This window comes from Columba livia, chromosome 14 (genome assembly GCF_036013475.1).
Source record: "Columba livia isolate bColLiv1 breed racing homer chromosome 14, bColLiv1.pat.W.v2, whole genome shotgun sequence".
NCBI lineage: Eukaryota > Metazoa > Chordata > Aves > Columbiformes > Columbidae > Columba > Columba livia.
The window spans coordinates 7,927,830-7,949,473 of NC_088615.1; the positions used below are offsets into that span (position 1 = coordinate 7,927,830).

General features: G+C 42.2%; 1 protein-coding gene across 3 annotated transcripts in view; it reads left to right on the top strand.

The window, feature by feature from the left end:
- The window catches only part of ADAMTS2 (ADAM metallopeptidase with thrombospondin type 1 motif 2), a 244,086-nt gene extending 223,922 nt beyond the window's left edge, over nt 1-20,164 (top strand). For all 3 annotated transcript variants that reach the window (XM_005503424.3, XM_065029821.1, XM_065029822.1), the window contains 11 exons: nt 1,051-1,226; nt 5,176-5,309; nt 6,135-6,258; nt 6,904-6,984; nt 8,420-8,583; nt 9,694-9,853; nt 10,548-10,680; nt 13,048-13,255; nt 14,538-14,667; nt 15,683-15,772; nt 19,487-20,164. In XM_005503424.3, the coding sequence (XP_005503481.2) occupies nt 1,051-1,226; nt 5,176-5,309; nt 6,135-6,258; nt 6,904-6,984; nt 8,420-8,583; nt 9,694-9,853; nt 10,548-10,680; nt 13,048-13,255; nt 14,538-14,667; nt 15,683-15,772; nt 19,487-19,950 (1,864 nt within the window). In that variant the 3' untranslated portion in view covers nt 19,951-20,164. The remainder of the gene's footprint in view (nt 1-1,050; nt 1,227-5,175; nt 5,310-6,134; nt 6,259-6,903; nt 6,985-8,419; nt 8,584-9,693; nt 9,854-10,547; nt 10,681-13,047; nt 13,256-14,537; nt 14,668-15,682; nt 15,773-19,486) is intronic.
- The last annotated feature ends 1,480 nt before the right edge of the window (nt 20,165-21,644 follow it).

Sequence of the window (21,644 nt, forward strand, 5' to 3'; positions counted from 1 at the left end):
AATGTAGAATGACTTAATTTCAGCAGCACTGGAAGTATACTATGTTTAATATAGACTGGTATGCACAAATGATATTAAATGTGTAATTATTGCTATCTTATTGCAGTATCATAAAATGTCAAGATCCTAACAGCAAGAACTGAAACAGTTATTTTACCAGACAGAATATTTTTAATATTGACTTTCATAGTTTGTGCTGATAAAGTGATTGAACATGACTAGTGTTAAAAATGATCTTATCATTGATTAAGAAAAAACCTCAAGTCTTGTGAAGCAGCATCTTCCAGTGGAAATTGTTCTGTTAAGAAAAAATTTACCAGTTCAAATTTCAGCCTTTATGGCTCTGACAGTGTGAAAGTGACCTTTCTAGTTGTGGGCACGCTTTTAGTTGTAAAATATATTTTGGTGTAGGAAAAGCCTGATGTGCTATTTAAGATGTTTTCAGTGTTTCTGGAAGAGGTGCAAACCCAGCTATGGCTCGTGAGCTCCTGTTGCCAGCTGTGACAGTGACCTGGTGCCCATCTGCCCGGGGGTGCAGCACTGAGCCAGACTCTGTGGCACTGAGCTGGGCTCTGTTTCTGGATTTGCTGCTGGTTTAAGGGGTGAATGTGAATGATTCATTTCATCTGCTTATGCTTGCCTTTCTTGGGCTGCACCAAGACAATGGATTTTCTTGCCTTATCAAGTGGTTTGAGCCTTTTCTCGCAGATATTACTTTTAACATCTCAATAGTGACAGTGAGTTTTTAAAGGATATACATATTTTCCATATCAGAAATACGTCACAGGCTTCCCAGGGAGGTTGTTGAGTCTCCTTCTCTGGAGACATTCAAAACCCGCCTGGACATGTTCCTGTGCGACCTCCCCTGGGCGTTCCTGCTCCAGCAGGGGGATTGGACTAGATGATCTTTTGAGGTCCCTTCCAATCCCAAACATACTGTGATACTGTGATACTGATGTGACTTGCAATTAAATTGCTCCTCAAAGGATCTGGTAGATGCTTGATCCATGCATTAATGGCATAAGTAACCATGGTTTTCTCTCCTTGCAGTCCCGCCAATGGCGGCCGCACATGCGTGGGGCCGAGCTACGAGTTCCAGCTGTGCAACACTCAGGACTGTCCTAAGGACTTCGAAGATTTCAGAGAGGAGCAGTGCCGGCAGTGGGATCCTTACTTTGAGTACCAGAACACGAAACACCACTGGCTCCCCTATGAACACGTTGATGGTGAGAGGAGCTTTTCCTATGAAAAGTAACATCAGGTGCAAACATGAGTTAAAATTATATAAGGAGGGGTAAAACTATTTCTGGGGAAACCACGCCTCACAAATCTGTTACAAGTTGTTTGGAGGGATGAGCAGGTATCAGTGTATGAATGATCCAATTCATATAATGTACCTGGATTATCAAAAATCTTTGGACCCTTTTCCCCAAAAGTGAGTTATCATGAGATAAAAGGCAATGGTCTTGCATGGGGATGTGTGTCCCACCAGTGAGCTGGGAAAGGGAGAGAACGAGGTGACAAAATCTGCTCGGGATACAAAATTCCTCAGGTTAATTAAAATAAGAAGGCCCACAGTGAGAACTGCAGAAGAACCTTGTGACACTGAGTGACTGAACGTGGCAAATGAAGTTTAGCATCGATAAATGCCAACAATAGATACGGGGATAAAAAATAAGTGTGTACATGTGTGTCTGTACACAAGGTGGGCTCTGAAGAGAAAGGGGTGGGAACTGGGAATACCTTTAGGAAACATCAGTTCAGTGACCATTTAGAGAGGGATGGAGAGCACCGATCCACCTCTGTACATCGGCGTGATATGTCTACATTTTAAATAATCCACCAGAGTAGCTCAGGTTGTGCCCATCTCACTGCTGCCCCCATTGCTAAAAAACACACAGTTGAACTCAGGCCCAAATAAAGCAAACATAAGCAGTGACTTCTGAATAAGGAGAATTTACACAAACTAAGACTTTTCACCCAGAAAAAGTGGTGATTTAGTTAAACAGATAGTTACAGAATTGTGAAGGGCATGAAGAGACTGTACATGGAATGATTATTTGCTGTTTATCATAACACAAACCTGAGAACATAAAATAAAATTATGAGATGGTAGATTTAAAACAAATAAGAGGGAGTACGTTTCCACAGAGCATACAATTAAACAGGAATTCATTGCCACGGGAAGCTGCAGATGCCAGAAAGGTTTAAAAGTGATTTAGAGAATTTCTTGAAAGTTCTATAATCCATTAAGACCTATTAAACACCAAGCTCCAGCCATGACTTAGGAAATCCTCAGGCTGCAGTTTACAAGTGGAGAGTATTCCGAGAAAAATATCAGGTTGGTTCTTAGATCTTCCTGCAAACACCGCTGGCAGGTGTCGGGTTGGATGGGTGCTGGGTCTGAACCAGTTTGATGGTCAGTTTGATGTTCTGGCATCTCAGCGGAGATCACCTCTTAGAATAAAAATGTTCATTTTCCTGTTAATGCCTCTGCTTAACTGTCAGTGAAAGTGCAGCTGGTTGATCTGGGCCACGGAGGCAGTTGCCATGCTATTGCCACATTGTGTTGAAAACATGCCGAGGAGGGGTTCTACCAAACAAAAAGGCAGGTGGCAGTGATTCTAGACTTGTTTGACAAGGAGTGTGGGCTGCTCACTATTTTTAAACCTGGTCACTTCATTTGAATGACAGATGCTCCAGGGCAGGGCTGGCATGATAAGGGGCATCCAAGCTGTCCTCAGCCAGGCACCCATCTCTGGGAGGGAAAAGGTCACTTTGGGTGAATCATTTTGTGTTCCAGTGAGAGGATGTTCTGCCAGAAGTTACTAACAAATTCCTTGTAATTAATTTGCCTGAGTTTCTTCCCAAACATTTCTCAGGGTTCCCTTATTCTTTTCATGCCATCTTGTGCAATCTGGGATTTTCAGAGGCATAGATGCAGTCTCACAGCTTAATTTCATGAAATAGTTTTGCTGGCACAGGGAGAGGGGATGAACGCTGTGGCCTGCAGACCTTTGCTTCTGCTTTAGCCCTTGGAGCAATCTGCTGCAAAGACCACTGCAACTAATCAGATGTTTTCCTATGAAATTCAATAGCTTCTGGGCCAAAAACTAGCTCACTGATGTCTGAACACTAATCACTGGGCACCGCTGGTTTCCCATATTACTATGGTATAACCGCTGCCACCTTTAGAGTTACATTTACCGGTACAGCGTTATTAGAGGGAACAGCTTTTGTGCGAAAACAAGGCCAGGGGCTGGTGTGTGCTTGAACTCTAATGCATTTAAAGCTCCCTTTTGTAGAGATAAGCATATCAGTGACAGACTTTGTACAGATACTGCGGTCATGGCTCAAAAGCGACATAATTCCAGACACTTCACACGCAGCTCAGCTGGACGTGTCTGACACATTGTGTGTGATGGGGACAGAGAGGAGCATCTCATCCTGTGGCCAGAGAAGAGCTGCCAAACCGGGGTACACTGTGGTGTGTGCTTGAGAATCCCGTGCCATGGCCTCTATCCTGCTCCAGGCCCCCAGCCCCACGGGGCTCCTGTACCCCTGTGCATGTGTCTGCCAGGGCAGGGTGGAGTGACATCGGCTATTTAGCTCCCAGCCTCAACTAGATGAGAAGGGAGTGCATGGGGAGCAGGGAACAGACAGACACAAGGTCGTGTCCATGCTCCTGCACATCTGCTATGCCCAACTCCAGTGAACAGAAATAAAATAATTCTGTACAATTAACAGGGTCCAATTTAATGGCATTTGCACATTTACTGTTCCCATGGAGAAGTGGGAAGAGAACCCTATCTAAAATAAAGCCCTTGTACAGGGTTGTTGGCATGCAGTCAGACCTTCTGATACTTTTATTTAATTGCACATGGTGGATGTATGGTATATGTGGGGTGGGTGTGAGTACCTACGTAGAGTGTGCCTTTGTACATGCCTATGTCTCGTGCATAGTTTAATGTTTCTGATATATGTAAATACATTAGGTCTGTGACTGTTATGATCTCAATAGTCCCGTATTAAGAATCTACACCAAAAAAAAATGAAGTAGCTGTTTTGATAGTCCAGACTCTACATTTTTAGCATAACATTTCTGCATTGTTCGGGAGCAGTAACAAAGGTCTCTGATGTACCAATACCCAGCGGCCATGAGGACATCAACAGCGATAACAAGGACTTTATTAAAAGAGAGCAGAGGCCATGGAACTGTACAGGGGAAGAATGCAAAGGGCCTCTGAAGATTTATTTTTATTGAACTGCTATAATGGAAAGGTCATTATTGTTTTAAATGGTGGGGAAGGTGTCCCAACTTTTAATCATGTTAAAATAGCAGAATATTTATTTATTTAATCTAACAGAAAGGCCCTCTGTTCTTCAAGGAAAGCATAGTGAATCCTATTAAGGGGCAGGGGATAGCAAGAGGTATGGGTAAAATGAAATACAATGGTATCATACAACTTTATTCAGCCACTGACTAGTCAATTCAGCTTTATTTTTGTTCTTAGCTCTTTGGAACAGGTTAGCAGAAAGGTGTGCTTGACTGGCCGTTTGTGCCTGTGTTAGCAGTAAAAAAAAGTTTTGGTTTGGGTTTCTTTCTGAACCTGTTTGACATCTCATCTTGTTTAATGCTTTAAACTATCATAAATACAAGAATGAGGGAGAATTAACTTCATGTTTAGGAGTCAATGGCATGGCCCAGCTGTCTCTGAAGACATTTTGCTTGCCAGAGTCACTCAGTGTCAAACAGCTGCTTTTCATGGCAAAATCACTTTTGCTTTTTTTCAGATGTAAGTACAATGTGGGAGAAACTGATGCAGAAACCTGCATCTCTCACAGGTGGTCATGTACCAAGAGGGGAAGCCTCTGCCAGATTCCATCATCTGACAAAGGATTAACTAGAGCCCCCTATCAAAGTAAATGATCTGTTATTTTTAAGACTGACTCCTAATGATGACACATGGTTGCTTTATGATTCAGCAGTTTCCAAATGATCGCATAGTCTTTGAAAGGGGACAAGCATCGATGATTTATGGGGTACCGTATTGTGTTCTGTGATGTATGCAAGCAAGAAGAGAGAGCTAGCACTATTGAAAAGTGCTGTTCATGAAGTCAGCAACTGAACTGTTAGAGCTGAATATGCACAATTTGGGTCAATTTATTTTCCAGCTAAGGAAAGATGCCACCTGTATTGCGAATCAAAGGAAACAGGGGATGTGGTGTATATGAAAAGGATGGTACACGACGGGACCCGCTGCTCCTACAAAGACGCTTACAGCATCTGCGTGCGGGGAGACTGCCTGGTAAGGATCTGCTGGCTTGTTTCAGAACTTACTACTGTGGAAACAATTAAGTGGTAGCTTGAATGTTTCTCTCCTAGCATGACTATTTAACTAAGTATAATAACGCTTTGGGCAATAAGGAGATTTCATTAGGATTATTGTCACAATATTATGTGTGATATTCACAGTTGCCATCACATTGCATGTGACTCAATTCCAACAGTGCCTACCTACACAAGTAATATTTAATGCAGTATTTTAAGATGAACTATTACAATTAGCTTTCAACGAGAGTTTTTCCTGCTGAGGTTTAGTGGGGGTGGAATGTACAATGAAACAGGAACACGCAGCAGCTTTCAAGGAAAGTGGTGTTAAGATACGGCTGATGTGCATTCTCTCTGTATTTTATCATGCTATTTAAAAAAAATAATCAATGACAGTTCCTCTAAGTTGGGATCTGTCACAGGTCATCTTTCAACAGAATTAGAGGCTCTGACTTAGCAAAGCACTGGTGGAGGTGCTTATCCTCACACAGACACTTTGATTCTCCTGGAATTTAAGCATCTGCTTTATGATGAACTGAGGCTTAAGAGCTTTTCCTTAACTGTGTAGCTTTCCTTCAGTAAGAGTACCAGTGTGAAGCATAATATAAAAATATATTCACTTGATTGACAGCTATTTTAGGAATGGGAAGTATTAAAATCTGTTTAGATGTTGATCTTCCAGGAAAATCCTATGATTTGTACTTTTTTTGCTGAAGCAGAAGTCTGGGTTTTGATATCTGAAGACTAATTTGAATTGAAGCATGGATACATGAGAATGACCGGTTTTCTCTCTTGCACGCAGAAAGTTGGGTGTGACAGGGTCATAGGTTCCACAAAGCAGGAAGATAAGTGTGGTGTTTGTGGAGGAGATAATTCCCACTGCAAGGTGGTGAAAGGAACGTTTTCAAGAGTACCAAAGAAACAAGGTCAGTGCATCCCATGTGCTTTGTCCTGGCGAATTCAGGGTATTTTTGTGTGCTCTCTTCTGTTTCATGGAAAGTACCAGAGCAACCACAAATCATTTTACAGCATCGCTAATTCCAATAACCTCTCTGGACTCTACTTTGAGATGTGTCTAGAAAGTAGACACAGTAGACACAGTAGGAAGTAAGACTTTGTCCAGTGATCAGTTAAGTCTGCAACACCAGCACCTGTTCACGCACACACAAGGCTTCAGTGCTCCGTGTTGGAGAGCTATGGACCTATTTGTGCTGCTGCTGTCACTCAACTACTCCGTCCAAGTCACTGGAGTACTTCAGGAATGTCGTCATCACTCGCTGTCAGACAGGAGCTTGCATGGTGCTTATGGCACTCAAAACCCCTTCTAGTCTGAAGCAAAGTCAATTTGTTGATGTTACTTAAGGCATTTTTCTTCTGACCCAAAGCCCTTTGTTCCTGTTATGTTCTGTCAGCTGGCACAGAAATAGGGATGGGAATGATGCTGGATTAGGTTCAGCTTTCTGTAATGCACCCTGCTTTTAGAAAATAAGATTTATTTTAAAACCTAAGACAGACTCTTCCTGTTCATGGCATACTAACCAGTTACTCTCTTTTCATATACTACAATAAAGGGCACATAAAGATGTTTGAAATTCCTGTTGGTGCAAGACATTTACTTATACAGGAAACAGATGCCACCAGTCATAATCTCGGTAAGTAACAAGTAGCAAAACTTTCAGTCAGAATATTTTTTCTGCTGTTTGTTTTTGTCTCTGGAGCCTCACAATGTGTTCATACATTTATTTACCCATTATCCTCCTGCACCACATACCTACTTTAAGTAAGTTAAATTAGGAAACTTGTTTGGCAATTTGATTTCCCTGTGCTGTATTCCCTGGTGTCCTAGACAGAATATCCCCGCATTGGCATGTGCATGTGCAAAAGATGCTGAAAGAGGAGCTGAATTACATTATGGGGTGCAGTGCAATATCTTTGTGTGTATCTCTCATAATGTACTTCCTATTTTCAGTCATTTCCCAGCTACATCCAAGTCCGTTTCAGGTTCTGCCCCCTTGCTAACAGTATTGACGCAAGGCTGCCTGATCAATCACACAGCTTAGAAAGTAATTGAAATCCGCTCCTCGTGGTGCCCTGTAATCAATGCAGAGCAGTGTCCAGTAGGCTGTTATTAATTGGAAGTAGATTCACAGCGAATGGCTTGCTAATTATATTGTGAGTCATTCCAACTTCTCACCAGTGAGTGCTTCCCTTGCTGCTCAGTGCCCTGTGCATCAGGAGAGTGATTGCTCGCCGATTCAGACACAGTTCTTTCGGTGTGGGGTGAGCGATACGCAGGGGACACAACCAGCTTGCTCTCTGTTGAGGCCAGTGCTGAGGGAGCAGGTTACTCAGGTAGCTGCTAGAGAGAAAAGGGAGCTAAAATCCAGTGGTAAATAACAAACAGCCCTTGCTTTTTCTAACAAGGAGAGCAAATTCTCCATCTCAGGAGGAAACCAAGAGTCCTTGTACAAAGGTGGCTGAAGACTCTCTGGGTGAAAGATGGGGCATTGACGGCAGCCGAAGCAGAGGGATCGGGCGCTGTGTGCAGTGACAGGTGCCTGCAAAGCAATAAGAGCTTAAGCAGGGCTATGTTGGGGCTGGGTCTGAGCAGGAGAATTAATACAGTTTCTGGTGTCTCTCTCTTGCTGTGGGGACCTGCTGGGGGTCAGCTCAGTAGCGTTTCTCTCATGGAGCAGTAACAGCCTCCTGAGCTGCCTTACAACATGTCAAATCGTTGAGGAGCCGTGGGACCCCCACCGGCTGTCAAATTGGCTCGGATTTGGCCAGTGGATTCAGAAGTTGTTAGTTGGAAGCAGGCAGACGGATGGACACACGCAGTGCAGTTGCGCTGGCCTCATTTCTCTGCAATGCAGGCTATGAAAAAGAAAGAAAAGAATGACTGATGTTTCTGGAGCTGAGCAGGAAAGCATGGGCAGTTCAGTATAACACCTGGAAAAGGCTTTCCAGACTTGGGAGGCAACAGAGGGAAAATGCACACTGCCCTTTTCTGCTTCTTATAGTGGGACAAGAGCAGAACAAAACTCAGAAGAGAACCTCTTGTATTCACTTTTCTTATGTTGTTCCTAGCAATTAAAAATCGTGAAACGGGAAAATTCATCCTAAGTGAAGACAACTATGTGCCGGATTCTAAAGTGTTTATTGACATGGGTGTGGAGTGGGAATATCGGAATGATGATGATAGAGAAACCGTGCAGACCATGGGGCCGCTGCGTAATGGCATAGTTATTCTGGTAAGTCAAAGGAAAATTATCTTCCACGGAACACAATGTCAGGGTTACAGAGCCATAATGTGCTATAATATATTTTAGATTCCTCTTGTGACTTATGAGAAGACATCTGCTTCAATTATAAGACAATAGAAGATGTATTTTAATTTGTTTCTCCGAATTCATTGCTATGCACAAGAGTTGTAGTAACTCAGGGTTACGTGTTGAGCAACCAGCTCTCCTGATTATTTCCTGTGGATGGCCCAGCAAATGACCACTGTGTAAAGACTCTGACACTGAGCATTAGTTTAAAAAGGTCAAAATTGTTCGTATCAGATAGATGTAATAGCTCCTCCTCCCATCCATGTTCTGAAAATGTATCCTGCAAAGGCAGATGCAGGATCCTTGTCCTTCCAGGCTCACTTTGTCAGGGCACAGCCAGTTCTGCAGTTCCCAAGCGCACCCAACTATATTCATTTTTCATTGCAAACCAGCAGACAATGGACTGCAAAGAACAGGCAGGTCAATCCAAAATCCCTCTGAAAGCAGCTGTATTGTGTTGATCTATACCAGCTGCAGGTCAGAGAAGGAGTAAATATTATGCTTTCAAAGGACCAATATTTTGCACTTTATTCACATTGAGTTCTGTTTTCTTGCATTTGTCTTAGTTTATATTTCTGTCAGGATTAAGTAACAGTCTTCACAGAATTCCCAGGATTATCATAAGAATATTTGTTTTATTAGAAGTATAAGCAATTTTCTTTACCACTTTCAGTGCATTTGGATTTCCCTTGTCTTTCAGTGGAGCTATCCGTTATCATTTTAGTACATTTCCTTCCTTTATGATGGGATATGGAAAAAATTTAGTATTGGGAAGTCAGTCCAATGCTGGCAAGAAAAATCAGGCTAAATGAACAACAGTCTTTCTTAATATGCAGTTTAGAAACTCTGTGTCATAAGGATAGAGATATTTTTTCATCAGGAAAAAAAAAAAAGTGTTGAGTGCAGCTAAAGGGTTTAAATCCCTTCGGGGATGTTTTTATATCCAAGCCATATGAGTGCTATTTCATGTCATCTCACATAGCTTCTCATATCAGCCTTTCACATCTTTTTCCCCTGTATCTGTTTTACTAGGTGATTCCTCATGGTAGTGCCAAGATATCTTTGACTTACAAGTATATGATCCATGAAGATTCCCTGAATGTAGATAACAATAATGTTTTGGAAGAGGATTCGGTGTCATATGAATGGGCTCTGAAGAAATGGTCTCAGTGTTCAAAACCTTGTGGAGGAGGTAAAAAACAAAACCCCAAAGCATTCAAAATTGATTAAGAGAAAACTGAAAGAATGAACACCACATGTGGAGTTCATTGCCACAAGACACTAGGGAGACCAGGAGTATGGGAGGGTTTTCTTTAAATTAAGAAATAGATAAATAAATAGATAATGGAGATAAAAATCTGACTAAAATGGTTTCATAGATCTGGGGTGGCTCATTTCTGATTTATAATCAGCAAACTGAAAAATAGTACAAATGTGCAAGATTTGGATGAGGGTTTCTGAGACAAGAGGATGCCAAAGCTCCAGGTGCCACGGGGCAGCTCTTAGTGAATCTGCATCCTGTGGTGTGGCCCTTGCAATGTGCACACCCTGCTTTGGGGGCCAGATGTGGACCCTGGTGCTGGGCAGACCGATGGGCAGCTCACAGCCGCTGAGTGTGGCTGTGCGGGTTTGCAGAACGGTTTTGAAATGCTGATTATGCTGTTTTTCTCATTCTAGCCTGTAGTGAAAAATAAAGGGGATGAGCAATTCAGGGTGCTAAACCTCCATGAATAAGTGTTTATCTGGTACAATTTACAGTTTCTGTTGTAGCATGTTCACCTGTAGCTCCACCTGCAACTTTCAACAGTCTATGTGCAGTTTGTTTGAAACTGAGTCCTGTGTAAGATCTACCAGTACTGAAAATAAAGAGCAGTGTCTTTCTTCAGGCTACCAATTCACAAAATACGGCTGCCGGAGGAAGACAGACCACAAGATGGTTCATCGGAGTTACTGCGAGCTGATCCAAAAGCCAAAGCCCATTCGCAGGGTGTGCAACCTCCAGGAGTGCTCCCAGCCCATGTAAGCATCGCTGCCACCAGCACTGCTGCCACAGGCATTGTACCCAGCTGGCACTTGTCACCTGAAAGAAGGTGACTTAAGCTTGATCTCTGCTTTTCCAACTCGATACGTGGCTGCTTGAACATGGGGGCCCTTAAGTACCTCTGTGGATCATTACAGAGACACGGGACTGTGAGGATGTGGTGCTATATTCTGCTTCTAGAAATAATATTTCTGGGGCTGCTGGTTCCTATTACTTCTGAAATAAATTGTGTTAGAAGTGGTCTTGATCCAGACATCTGTATTCAGGCCAGCTTGAGGTAATAAAAAATAGACATAAATTCAATTTATGCCAGTTGATTTTACAGAGTGTGAATTAACCATGTAAGAACAAATTTACAGAGTGCTACATAAGAAAAACAATGTCATACAGAGTCTAAAATCCAAATCTTCCTAAATTTGACGACATATTTTTGGACATTTATACACAGGGAAAAATACTTGGCCTGTTAGATTTCTGTGGCTGCCCTTGTACAGCACGGTATGCCTGTTGTACACTCACCTTTGCTATATATGGTCAATTGTTAAAAATATTTTAATTTGCATTTTACAGATGCTTTTTTTGACTGGCAACAGGTCACTCTTGCCACATGTAGGACTCATGTACTCCTCACGTTGCTACCACAACAAGAAAGGAGTATGTTGATCCCAGCTTTTAGCTCTGGGGACCAAGTCTAGATTCCAGGAAGTACAGCAAATAAGTAGAACATACCACACAATATTTCCTAACTTTTTTTCAAAAAACATTTGAAACGTAGAAAAGTCAAGAAGCTGTGTCCCATAAACTCAGCATGTGTCAGGGTTTAACATTTATTTATTGGAATTGATATAATGACTTAACTGTATCTCAGCCTCTCCGGAAAGGACTGTGTTCTTCTTTCAGCTGCAAATATAATTGGACACAGGTACCACAAAGACTCAATAGGATCCTAAATTGTACTTGGATTCCTGAATGTCTCACTCGTTTCTGTTTCCATAGAATGGCATTGGAGCATTCTCCACTTGTACATAGGAGAGGCAATTATTTAAGAGATTTTATGAAGCTCTGTGACACTCACTGCACTAATGTGCTGCTTCTTGGCTGCTGGGAAAAAATCATGTTTGTCTCAGAAATCTCCTTGGGATTCATGGTTTTGTGTTCCACAGCGCTCGCCTTCCTCCACAGCTGCGTAATTTCAATAGGCTACAAAGAGAAAGTTGGGTGAGATTGCCACTTTTTGTTTAACTGGGGCATTTAGTGCATTGCCTTGTGCCCATGCTATGTCTTGACTATTTCTAAAACCAGGATTTTATGAGGGCTTAGGACAATTCCTTCAAACTCAGGATATTTCTTCAGACTATGTATATTTTTTTGTTAAGTTTGTCCCATGTGAATACTGTTTTCATTGAACAATATTTCCTTCTTGCAAATCTCTGCATTCTCTAGATATTTTTAGACTGCTGTATGTCTTCACTTGCTTGATTATAAGCAAGTTTTCAGTAGTCTACATAAATTCCCTCTGGTCCTGTCTGTCCCTTTTGCTCTTCTCTACGTTCCTTACAATTTGTAGATGTAATTCTTGAGGCAGTTTGGATGATCAGCAGAGGTTTTGACTATGTCACGTTACAAAACATGGGTGACATTTTTCAGTGACCAGATTGATTTACACATTATCAACTCAGGCTTTCTGAGTGAGCGGAGTTTTGCCTTCCCCAAAATGAACCATGTATGATACTGAGGACCCCGGTTCCCTGAGCTCAGCACACACGGCATTGATGGTGTAGCTGGGTTCGCTTCAGCAGCTGGTGTCTGGCATGGCCAGGGATGTGGTCCAGGTGAATCCAGATGTGGGTCAGGCTGGAGCTGCATCTCTAGCCCTGATGTTTGGGATTCAATCCTGTGAGAATGGGCTGTGGGAATGGCTGGGGCGTGCTCAGGTCTCCCTGTAGACAAGGTACAGCTCATGCGCCAAGACCTGGGAAGCTCAACAGCACCCTTGGGTGGCTGCGTTTGACCAAAAACACCCTGCTGCATTTTAATGTGCAGTCTTAGAAAGGCCAGCTCACAATCAAAGCCAAGGAAGCAAAGGAAGAATAATGCTTGCTTATCTCGGAGATAATGAGACAGTAATTTTAAAGATCTGGGTCTTATTACTGATTTTTCAGGGACACCATCAAATAAAACTACCTATAACTGCTTATGGTTTTTCATATCTTCTTTTTCCATATCGGAACCAGTATTAATGTCTTGTTAAACCTGTGTTTAAGAGCTACAGTTCAACAGTTTGAACTCACCTAATTTAGGAGAGAGAGAATTTTACTCAACTTATTCTCTTTTCATCACCCCAGATGGGTTACAGGAGAATGGGAGCCTTGCAGCAAAAGTTGTGGGAAAACGGGATATCAAGTACGATCTGTCCGATGTATCCAGCCCCTACACGATAATACAAATCGGTCTGTTCATACCAAGTACTGCAACAACGACCGTCCAGAAGGCAGGAGGCCTTGCAACCGGGAGCTTTGCCCAGCGCAGTGGAGAATAGGACCCTGGTCACAGGTCAGTCTCTCTCTGGAGGTCTCAAGCTACTGATTTCTTCCAATGCAGGGGACAAAATATTTGAATATATTCAAATGTGCTAACACAATAAACGAATACTTATGCAGATGATATATTGCTTCCACTGCTACTAATGCCACAGAAAGTGAGTTAGATGAAGATGTGCTGGTGGTCAAACAGCCAGTAAAGCCGTCCTGAGGCAGTACTAGATGATCCAGACCCCATGAGCCACCCGTATAAGACAGCAGCATCAGGCAAACTGTCTCCAACATCTGCTCACAATCATTTACCTGTTGGCTTAAGCTGGGGAAAGGGCAGTTAATTATTTTATCACTGTTTTATTTTCTTTCAAGTACAGAAGACTTTAAAGTCTTCAGACACTGTGATTAATGGCACTTAAGGAAGTTAGGCACCAACACTCATGGAGATTCAAAGGTGTGAGTATCTTTGATGTAAAGGCCTTCAGCAGATTCAGTTGCTCAGTCTCAAAAGGTTCTGTTCATAAGTCAAAGGACAGAGTTTTTCATGTAATTTACTATGGAAATATAGGGCACCTATTCACGAAACATTTTTGTTGCCATTGCCATGCGTAAAACAGGATTCAGTCACACCCAGAACAAGTGTCAGGAGCTGGGTGGTATTGTATTTTGTGCTTTCCATCCCTGGCTTTTTGGCTAACACACTGTGCGAGCGAGAAATGTAATGCCACCGTGCACAGACTGTTTCTTGCTGAAGTATTTATGGGAGCAATACGAAGTTCCATCCAGTCATAGTTGCAAACCTTTGCAGTCATCAAAAGGCAATAAATGTGAGTAGAATATTGCAACATTAAATTGTTCTTACATTTTTGAACATGAGATCCTTACAGTTCTCGTGAGCATCGCTCCATTACATTGTTTAAAAAATGTGGCAGCATTTGGAGATACAACATCTTGTTTTGGAACTGTGTCAGACAAATAAGCACAAACAGTTTTATCCTCACTGGGTTGAACAGTGTAACAAGCAATGCCATCTCTGGTGCACACTGTGAATAGATGCCCCACATGTACAGTTTCTTTATTGCTCAGACTATAAACTCTTTCTTGGAGTGTTTCACAGTTACTTGTGTACCACAAAAAGCAGCGGTTCTTCCTCTTGCTTAGTTAAAGTAGGTGCTGTGGTGGTTCAAATAGTGCACCACGTCAGCTCAAATCAAGGGCAGTGGTTTAAAATTTAAAAACTAATTTCTAATCTGTTGTTTCCAAAGGGTGGCTGGGGCTCTAACTGGTGCATCTCCTTGCAGTGCTCTGTCACCTGTGGCAATGGCACACAGGATCGCCCGGTCCTGTGCCGGACCAGGGACAATGCTGTCGGCCTCTGTAAAGAAAGTAAACCTGAGACTGTAAGGATTTGCAGACTACCTCCGTGTTCAAGTAAGTGCTTCTCTTCTCTAGCATATATTACTTACTGAAATAAATTATAATGATTCCATTTATTTGAAACGCTGTCATTGACTTTACACTTGTGTGCTACGCCTGCCTGGGATGGCAGTTCTCCACAGCCCTGGTTTCAAGCAGACTGTCTAAATGTAGAGTTGCATGGCTGATGGGCTTCTTGGGCACGTGGTGGTTGTCACAGTGGTGAGCAGCACTTGCCCCAGGACAGCATGAGAGGCCGGGGCAGAGCCCAGCACAGCAGGGGTGGCTGGATCCGGCGCTCCCCGGGGTCAGCAGCGCTGCCCGAGTCCGGCCCCACGCCATGAGACCGGCTGCGCTTGGCAAGAGGCTGGTGGGTCATAGCTAATCAAGAGCATCACATATAAAGATGCCTCTTTGCTTTCCCCACCTCCAGCAACAGCCCCAGGTTTCTTTTCCATTCTGTCAAGCACAGGTTGTCTTCAGGGGTTATCTAGCTCAATTTTTTTTAGGCTATAATAAATTTGTTCCTGCTTAATGCAGGACACTAATGCCTTTGTCCTTGTTAGCTTTTCAGTTGTTTGCAAATGATGCCTGTGAGATCCTTTTACATATTCCTGTTATTAAGTAATTAATATTTTTCTTTTATTCCTGATATATTTCTCAGAGTAGCTTATGATTTCTAATTAGTTAGAAACAATCTGTCAGTTATGGTCTCCAATACAAAGATTTTAAAGAGGCAGCATAACTAGCCTAGACTGGATATATCTTAGGACATATTGCTGCTGTGAGAATGCTGCTGGAGAGCTGGTCTTCAGGCTGTTGTCTTTGTGGACTGTCAAGTGCTGGGCACAAGCTGTAGCAAACTGGCAAAAGAGCACTCTCTGCCCAAAACTACACAGCCTGGCCTTGGTGCTTCCCTGGGTTCCATCACCGCTGGAGCCCTCTTAGCTTATCCACTTCTGACAGGTCAGCTACTTCATACTAATATATCTTGTGTTACATCTTTATTTTTTTTTCCCCTCTATTCAAGGAAATGTTTCTGATCCTTCAAAGAAAACCTACATGATACAATGGCTGTCAAGACCTGATCCAGACTACCCCATCCAGAAAATATCTTCAAGTAAAAGACCCATTTATAACTCTGCCTTTGCCCTTAAATGCATGCCACATCGAATGTGGACTTTGCCTTTTGCTCTCTTCTTCTCTCTATGCGGAAAGTTCCCTTGACTTTGCCGAGTTTAAATCTTGGGCTGAATCTTTTTTTCACACCAGGCACTTGGTGCTCGGTGTCTTTCTTCTCTGGAGCTTGCGTAGCACTGGTGGTGGAGGTCTTGAAGTGTTGGATGTGTGAAGTTGGATCTCCACAGTATGTTGCAGTCCTCTGAAAGGGAGCTGGGATCGGTTTGCTTGTTGCTTGGTGATGGTGAAAAAAGGCTCTTACTGGTTCACGATGTTCAGTTTGATAGCAAAACTGAGAACTTATTGTGAATGTGATCACATCACAATAATGACACCTTGTAGTGCTAAAGTTCTCCTTTATCTAAAAACCCTAAATCTCGTAACTCTCTAGTTTCAGTTTGCTGACAGGGTAGTTTGATGAGTGAAAGAATTGATTCATTCCATTTTCCTTTGTGGTGCCATTGCTTTACTCACCCTCGCTGCCCATTTTTTATTCCTGACCCTCACATTTGTGTTTGTAACCCATGGAGGGCTCACCGGGAAGCAGAAGCTCAGTTTTGGTCAGTACTTTCTGTGCTGCCACGATGCCGTCCGCTCTTGCCAAACCCCTGGTGGTGGTTTGAAATCTTTTTCCTTGTGAAAAGCTGCATTTTTTCCTGTCGCACAGTTTTTGCCGGTTTTGCGTACTTTCGCTTGAGAAACAAAACCGAAGCAGAACGGGCCTGGTCCATGTTGAAGGTTGCGTAGTGTTGTTTTTCTGAACCTGGCGAAGGCAATATGATGTTTTCATTGACTATGATGTCTCCAGCTGCTCAGCATGGAGCTGTTTATACTCATTCCATCTTTGGTCTTTTTTCACCATGTGCATGTCTGACTCGACTGGTACGGTTGTATGTATGTGTGTGTGTGTGTGTGTGTGTGTGCGCGCTCTATAGATGTGTCAACTGGCAAACATAACAGTGTGAACTACTACAGAATTACCTCAATTTTTATTGCTTTTATTTTTTTTTTGCTTAGAAGAAGAGTTTTAGAAAAATGCCTTAATGTTGAAATGTCAATGGCATTAATTTACCAGATCCAGCTTTAAATATAAAGACTACACTCATACCTTGAGTTAATATTCATATGGAGTGTTTTTACTTGAATGACGACTACTAGAAGGCAGTAAATTTAATCCAAGGTTACTTTGCACAGTGCATATCCATATCTTCATCAAGACAGGATTGTGACTTTACTTACTGAAATTTAACTGGCATTCTTGCTTCACCTTCAGTGTTTGTGTTGAAGATTTGGAATTCACAAGTCATAAACCTGTTTGTGACAGTCAGTACCAATAGTGGAAGCGTATCGACTTTAAAAGCGCAGTCTTGGAGCAAATTGCTACCTTATTGCATTGATCGTATTCTTTGGAAAAGTGGCATTTTTGAATTTTTGGGTCTTCAACAGTGTAGCACTTCAAACTTGTCATTATCATGTGATCACATATTTAAATTTTGCTGTTAATATGATAATTTCCTGAGACATGTTAACAATTTACATGACAAGGTGAAAAAGCAAAGACACATATCTGGCACTGAATACTGTTATGTAAAATAATTGGTGTTTAACTGTATAAATATATTCATGACTGTTACCTTTAAATAGACGATGTTTAGTGATGTTTCAAGAGATGGGTGGCTATAGAGAATGGTGCAATAAGGTATCTGGGCATTGTGCACTATGTCTATATGCACTTTGGTTTATCAGGGATATTTTATTAGTGTTTTGTATGTATTTAACATAATATTAAAGATGTGCCAATTCAGTTTGCTTTTCAATATTTTTTTATGAGACTAATGTGTACCAAAGTGACTGTGAAACTGATTTATTTTTTTCTTACCGATGTTTTGAAGATATACTTCAGTTTGTCATGCACACTGCAACTAAAATAAAGAAAAGTTCAGCAAATCTGAAACTTTTGGTTTGGATACAGGATAAAAATTTCATTCTGATATTCCTAAGTTACAGAATGTATTTATATAGTTTATCAGATGTCACTAAACATTTTACATAATGCAGTTTTAGTTTGATTTAAGCTTGACATTATGTATTTTTGATAGGGAAAAAGGCATTTTTCTAAAGGTGCTTTTAGTGATTCTTACAAAGCCAAGAACAGATCTGCCATGTTGAAACCACGTTTAAAGGTTGTATCTGCTGGCTTTTCTTTTGCAAGCCATTTGGAGGAGCTTGTGTTAAGGTTATGCAACACAAGGCAAAATGTTCAAACGGGACTTGATCTGGTATGGGAAAAATATATAAAGCTGTATAGACACATGCAGTCCTTTGTATAAGTTGTGCGTGTAGATATGAACATTCCCAGCTCTTAAAGACTGCTTTGAAAATGTCTCCAAAACCAAGGTACTATTTTTGGTTCCTAAGGAAGGAGTTGTTCTTTTTTCCTGGCAGGATCTCAGTTTAGCATTTGAAAAATATGAAAATGAATTGACAGGTTTGAAAATAGGAACCAGAATTTTGCTTTTCTGCTACAAATGAAACAATCGGGGCATAAATACAATGTCAGGAAGGGATTTCCACCTTCCTCGGCCAGCACTAGTGTTCTGAAGCAGCAGCAGTAGTTGTTAGTTTACTTTAGACTGATATGTTTGCCAATTAAACACCTATAATGCCCTGTTTTGTTAAGTGAGGGTGAGTGAAGAGGCGACACCTACACTTTCTGGGTTCACGTGGTACCTCTGAGCCTGCTCTGGTTCTCTGCTTTGCTGGGAGTTGCTGGCAGGGGAAGTCGGGGTTCGGAGCAGGACGGTGACACCCGGGCTCACTGTCTGCCATCGGGTACGCTCCAGAGAAAGGCGAGTAATTGGAGTTACTCATCCTTTACTGTAAGAGTAGGTGGAGATGTAGTAAGAGAGAGGCAGAAGTGATTTCATCTCTGTCTCAGCACTGTGGTCACAGAAAAAATATTTTGTTACTGATAATGGCAAATGTTGGTCAGCTCCCCCTTCTCCTCAGCCCTCTCCTCTCCACAAGCCCTCTGACTCCTCTGTCTTTCGCCATGGGCTATGCGTTGGGATTTTTTCTTCACTGCAGTTCCCAGTAGTTCCCGGCTCCATCACGTCAGCCTGGAGGCACAGGAGCTCTAGAGCTGCATGAAGGACAGAGGACAGGTAGCTTTTTCTCCAAGGAGCCTGTTAACACCTCACCATCCATCAATTCATATGGTCCTCTGCCTCCTCTGAGCAAAAATCACAAGGGCTTGAGTAACCTCTGAGTAGGTGCCTGTTAATGTTTGTCAGACAGTAAAAGAGTGTGAGCAGCTCCCTTTTGACGCCTGAGCCTGCATTTTGCCACCTGCAGGTCAGCAAGATGAGGATTTGCCGTTACGCCTGTATGGTGGTGCAGACTGTCACAACAGCTATCGACAGCTTAAAACCTGGCCTATAGTGTGGTAGGGGCTGGCACACAGACTTCAGATCAGCTTTTGTATCCCTCAAAGTGAATTGAGTTTTAGGTTTAACATTAAGCCTGCCCATTTGCCAGTTTTCCATCCTACTTTAAATACCAAACCCTCTGCCCACTGCCAAAGCTTCAGCTGTGTTTCTTTTTCTGATTCAAGTGAAGATGCTCTTTATTTATCTGTTTCCTTTTTCTTTTTCAGAAGATCATTGTCAAGGAGACAAGTCAATGTTTTGTCGCATGGAGGTTCTATCTCGTTACTGCTCGATTCCTGGTTACAATAAGCTGTGTTGCAAGTCCTGTAACATGTACAGCAACATAACAGAGGACGGCAATGTAACCGATTCTAACGTAAATAAGAATAATGTCATTGAGGAGGAGCTCCTGACCACCCTCAGCCCTCCCGTGGGAGTGTCCACCACACAGTCTGCCACCAGCCCCCCTCTTGTTTCCGAAACACGGGCGCCTCCTTCCAATGTGACGGAGGAGCACCCAGAAATCAATGCGGTGGATGTTCCCTATAAAATTGATGGGCTGGATAATGAAGTATCGCAGCACAACATCATTACACGGAGGAGGATACCTTATGAAAAGACAAGGAATCAAAGAATTCAACAGCTGATTGCTGAGAAAATGAAAAAAGAGACTCTTAGGAAAATAAACTAAAATGGAAATATGGCACAAACATTTTTCTCTTACAGAGATGTTACCGGCTTCATAGTATTGCCCACATCGTAGAGACTAAAAATGGGAAAAATCAAAGTGGTGCTATGGCAGAGATGCCAAATTCTCAAGCCTACTATAAATGGAAATAAGAGATTGTTTCATAAGTGTTAATCTAAACACTTTGACAGCTAGGTTTACAGGGTACGGTAGAGTATTAGTGCAATATCATTACAGCGTTTCACTGAATCCAGATGATCCGTAACACCTAGACTAGGTTAGCAGGTTTCTTGTTTATAGGCTCTTTTAAGTCTTCTATGCCTGTGTAAAACTGCTTGGGAATAGTAATGGGAGTTACAGATAGGATGGGGAAAACAGTCCCAAGACATAACAAATCCTGTTAACACTGACAAGCAGGTGGTCAGCAGTCCTGTGATGCTCTGTGCATTGCATAAACCCGGGCACTAGCTCAGCCCCCGGTTCAGGAAGGTGCTTAAGGACACACCAGACTAAGTTTATCTGACTTCGGTAGAGCTGCTCCTTTAGGCACAGTTAGGCATGTGCTTACATAGCTTTCTTAACTGGGACTGAATAACAAAATATAGAGAAAATTCTGTAGCCATATATTTATGTGTAAATTAAAAACTGGCAAACAGTAGTTTACATCTTTCCATAAACAATTTCAAAGGATTCTCCTAAATTTTTGAATACATGCAAGACATTTAGTAGGGTAGATCTGACCAACTTGGATTGACAACATCCTATTCTTTCTGTTTACAATTAGCCATATTTTTGATAGTCTTTAAGTCCCTGTAATGCAACAGCCTCAGTGATCTTTGTTGGTTGGTGCTTTTTTTTATTGGTCTGATTTCTTTTTCTACCCAGATACTGTTTAACTTAAAGATGACTGGACTCTTGTTGCCTTACCTTTGGTGCTTTGTTAAGAAAACATTTTTTTTTTTTCTCCCATAGGATGAGGTTATTTTGGAGGAAATAATTTTGTATTATCTTCCTTTTCTTAGGACAGCTTTATTGGTGCAGAAGTGAACAATTGTTTGCTGTTCCCGTACATGTACATCCACACATACACATGTACTCACAGTACCAGGTCTGCTAGAAACGTTTAAGATGTGTAACCTGACAACCCTTTGAGTACTCCCTTTCCCCTCAGGGTCATCACGGTTTTCATCATCATTTTAAATTCCTTGTTGGAGATCAGAAAATGAATTCAGCTTGTCTCTAAAACCGCAGAGAGGGGGAGCATGCACTGGTTCCTGCTGTGGGTTGCATCTGAGCAGCTTTTCTCCTGTCTCCTGGCTTGGACTCTTCTATTTGTTTCCTCTTTGCTGGTAAACCTCCTGCAGAGCCCAGGGCTTCCCTGAAATCCTCCTTTTACCACTGGTTGATCTGATGGCTCCTAGTTCAGATTTTCCAGTCTGAGAGTTAGATCTCATCCTCCAGCCTGAACTGGTCTTAGTTTCAAGCAGTGCCAGTAAGAAGCCTCTATATACAGCCATAATTATTGGAAAAGTGCTGAGTTTCCAGCAACATGTGAGCTCTTCTGTGGCCTGGCTGCTGACAAAGACCTTCAGAGGCATTGCAGGGTGAACCACATGTGGCTTCCTGCCACCCTGCCTTCTGCCCTCCACCACCACGGCTGAACAAGATGCCAAGTCTCCTCCTCAGAACAAGCCGGT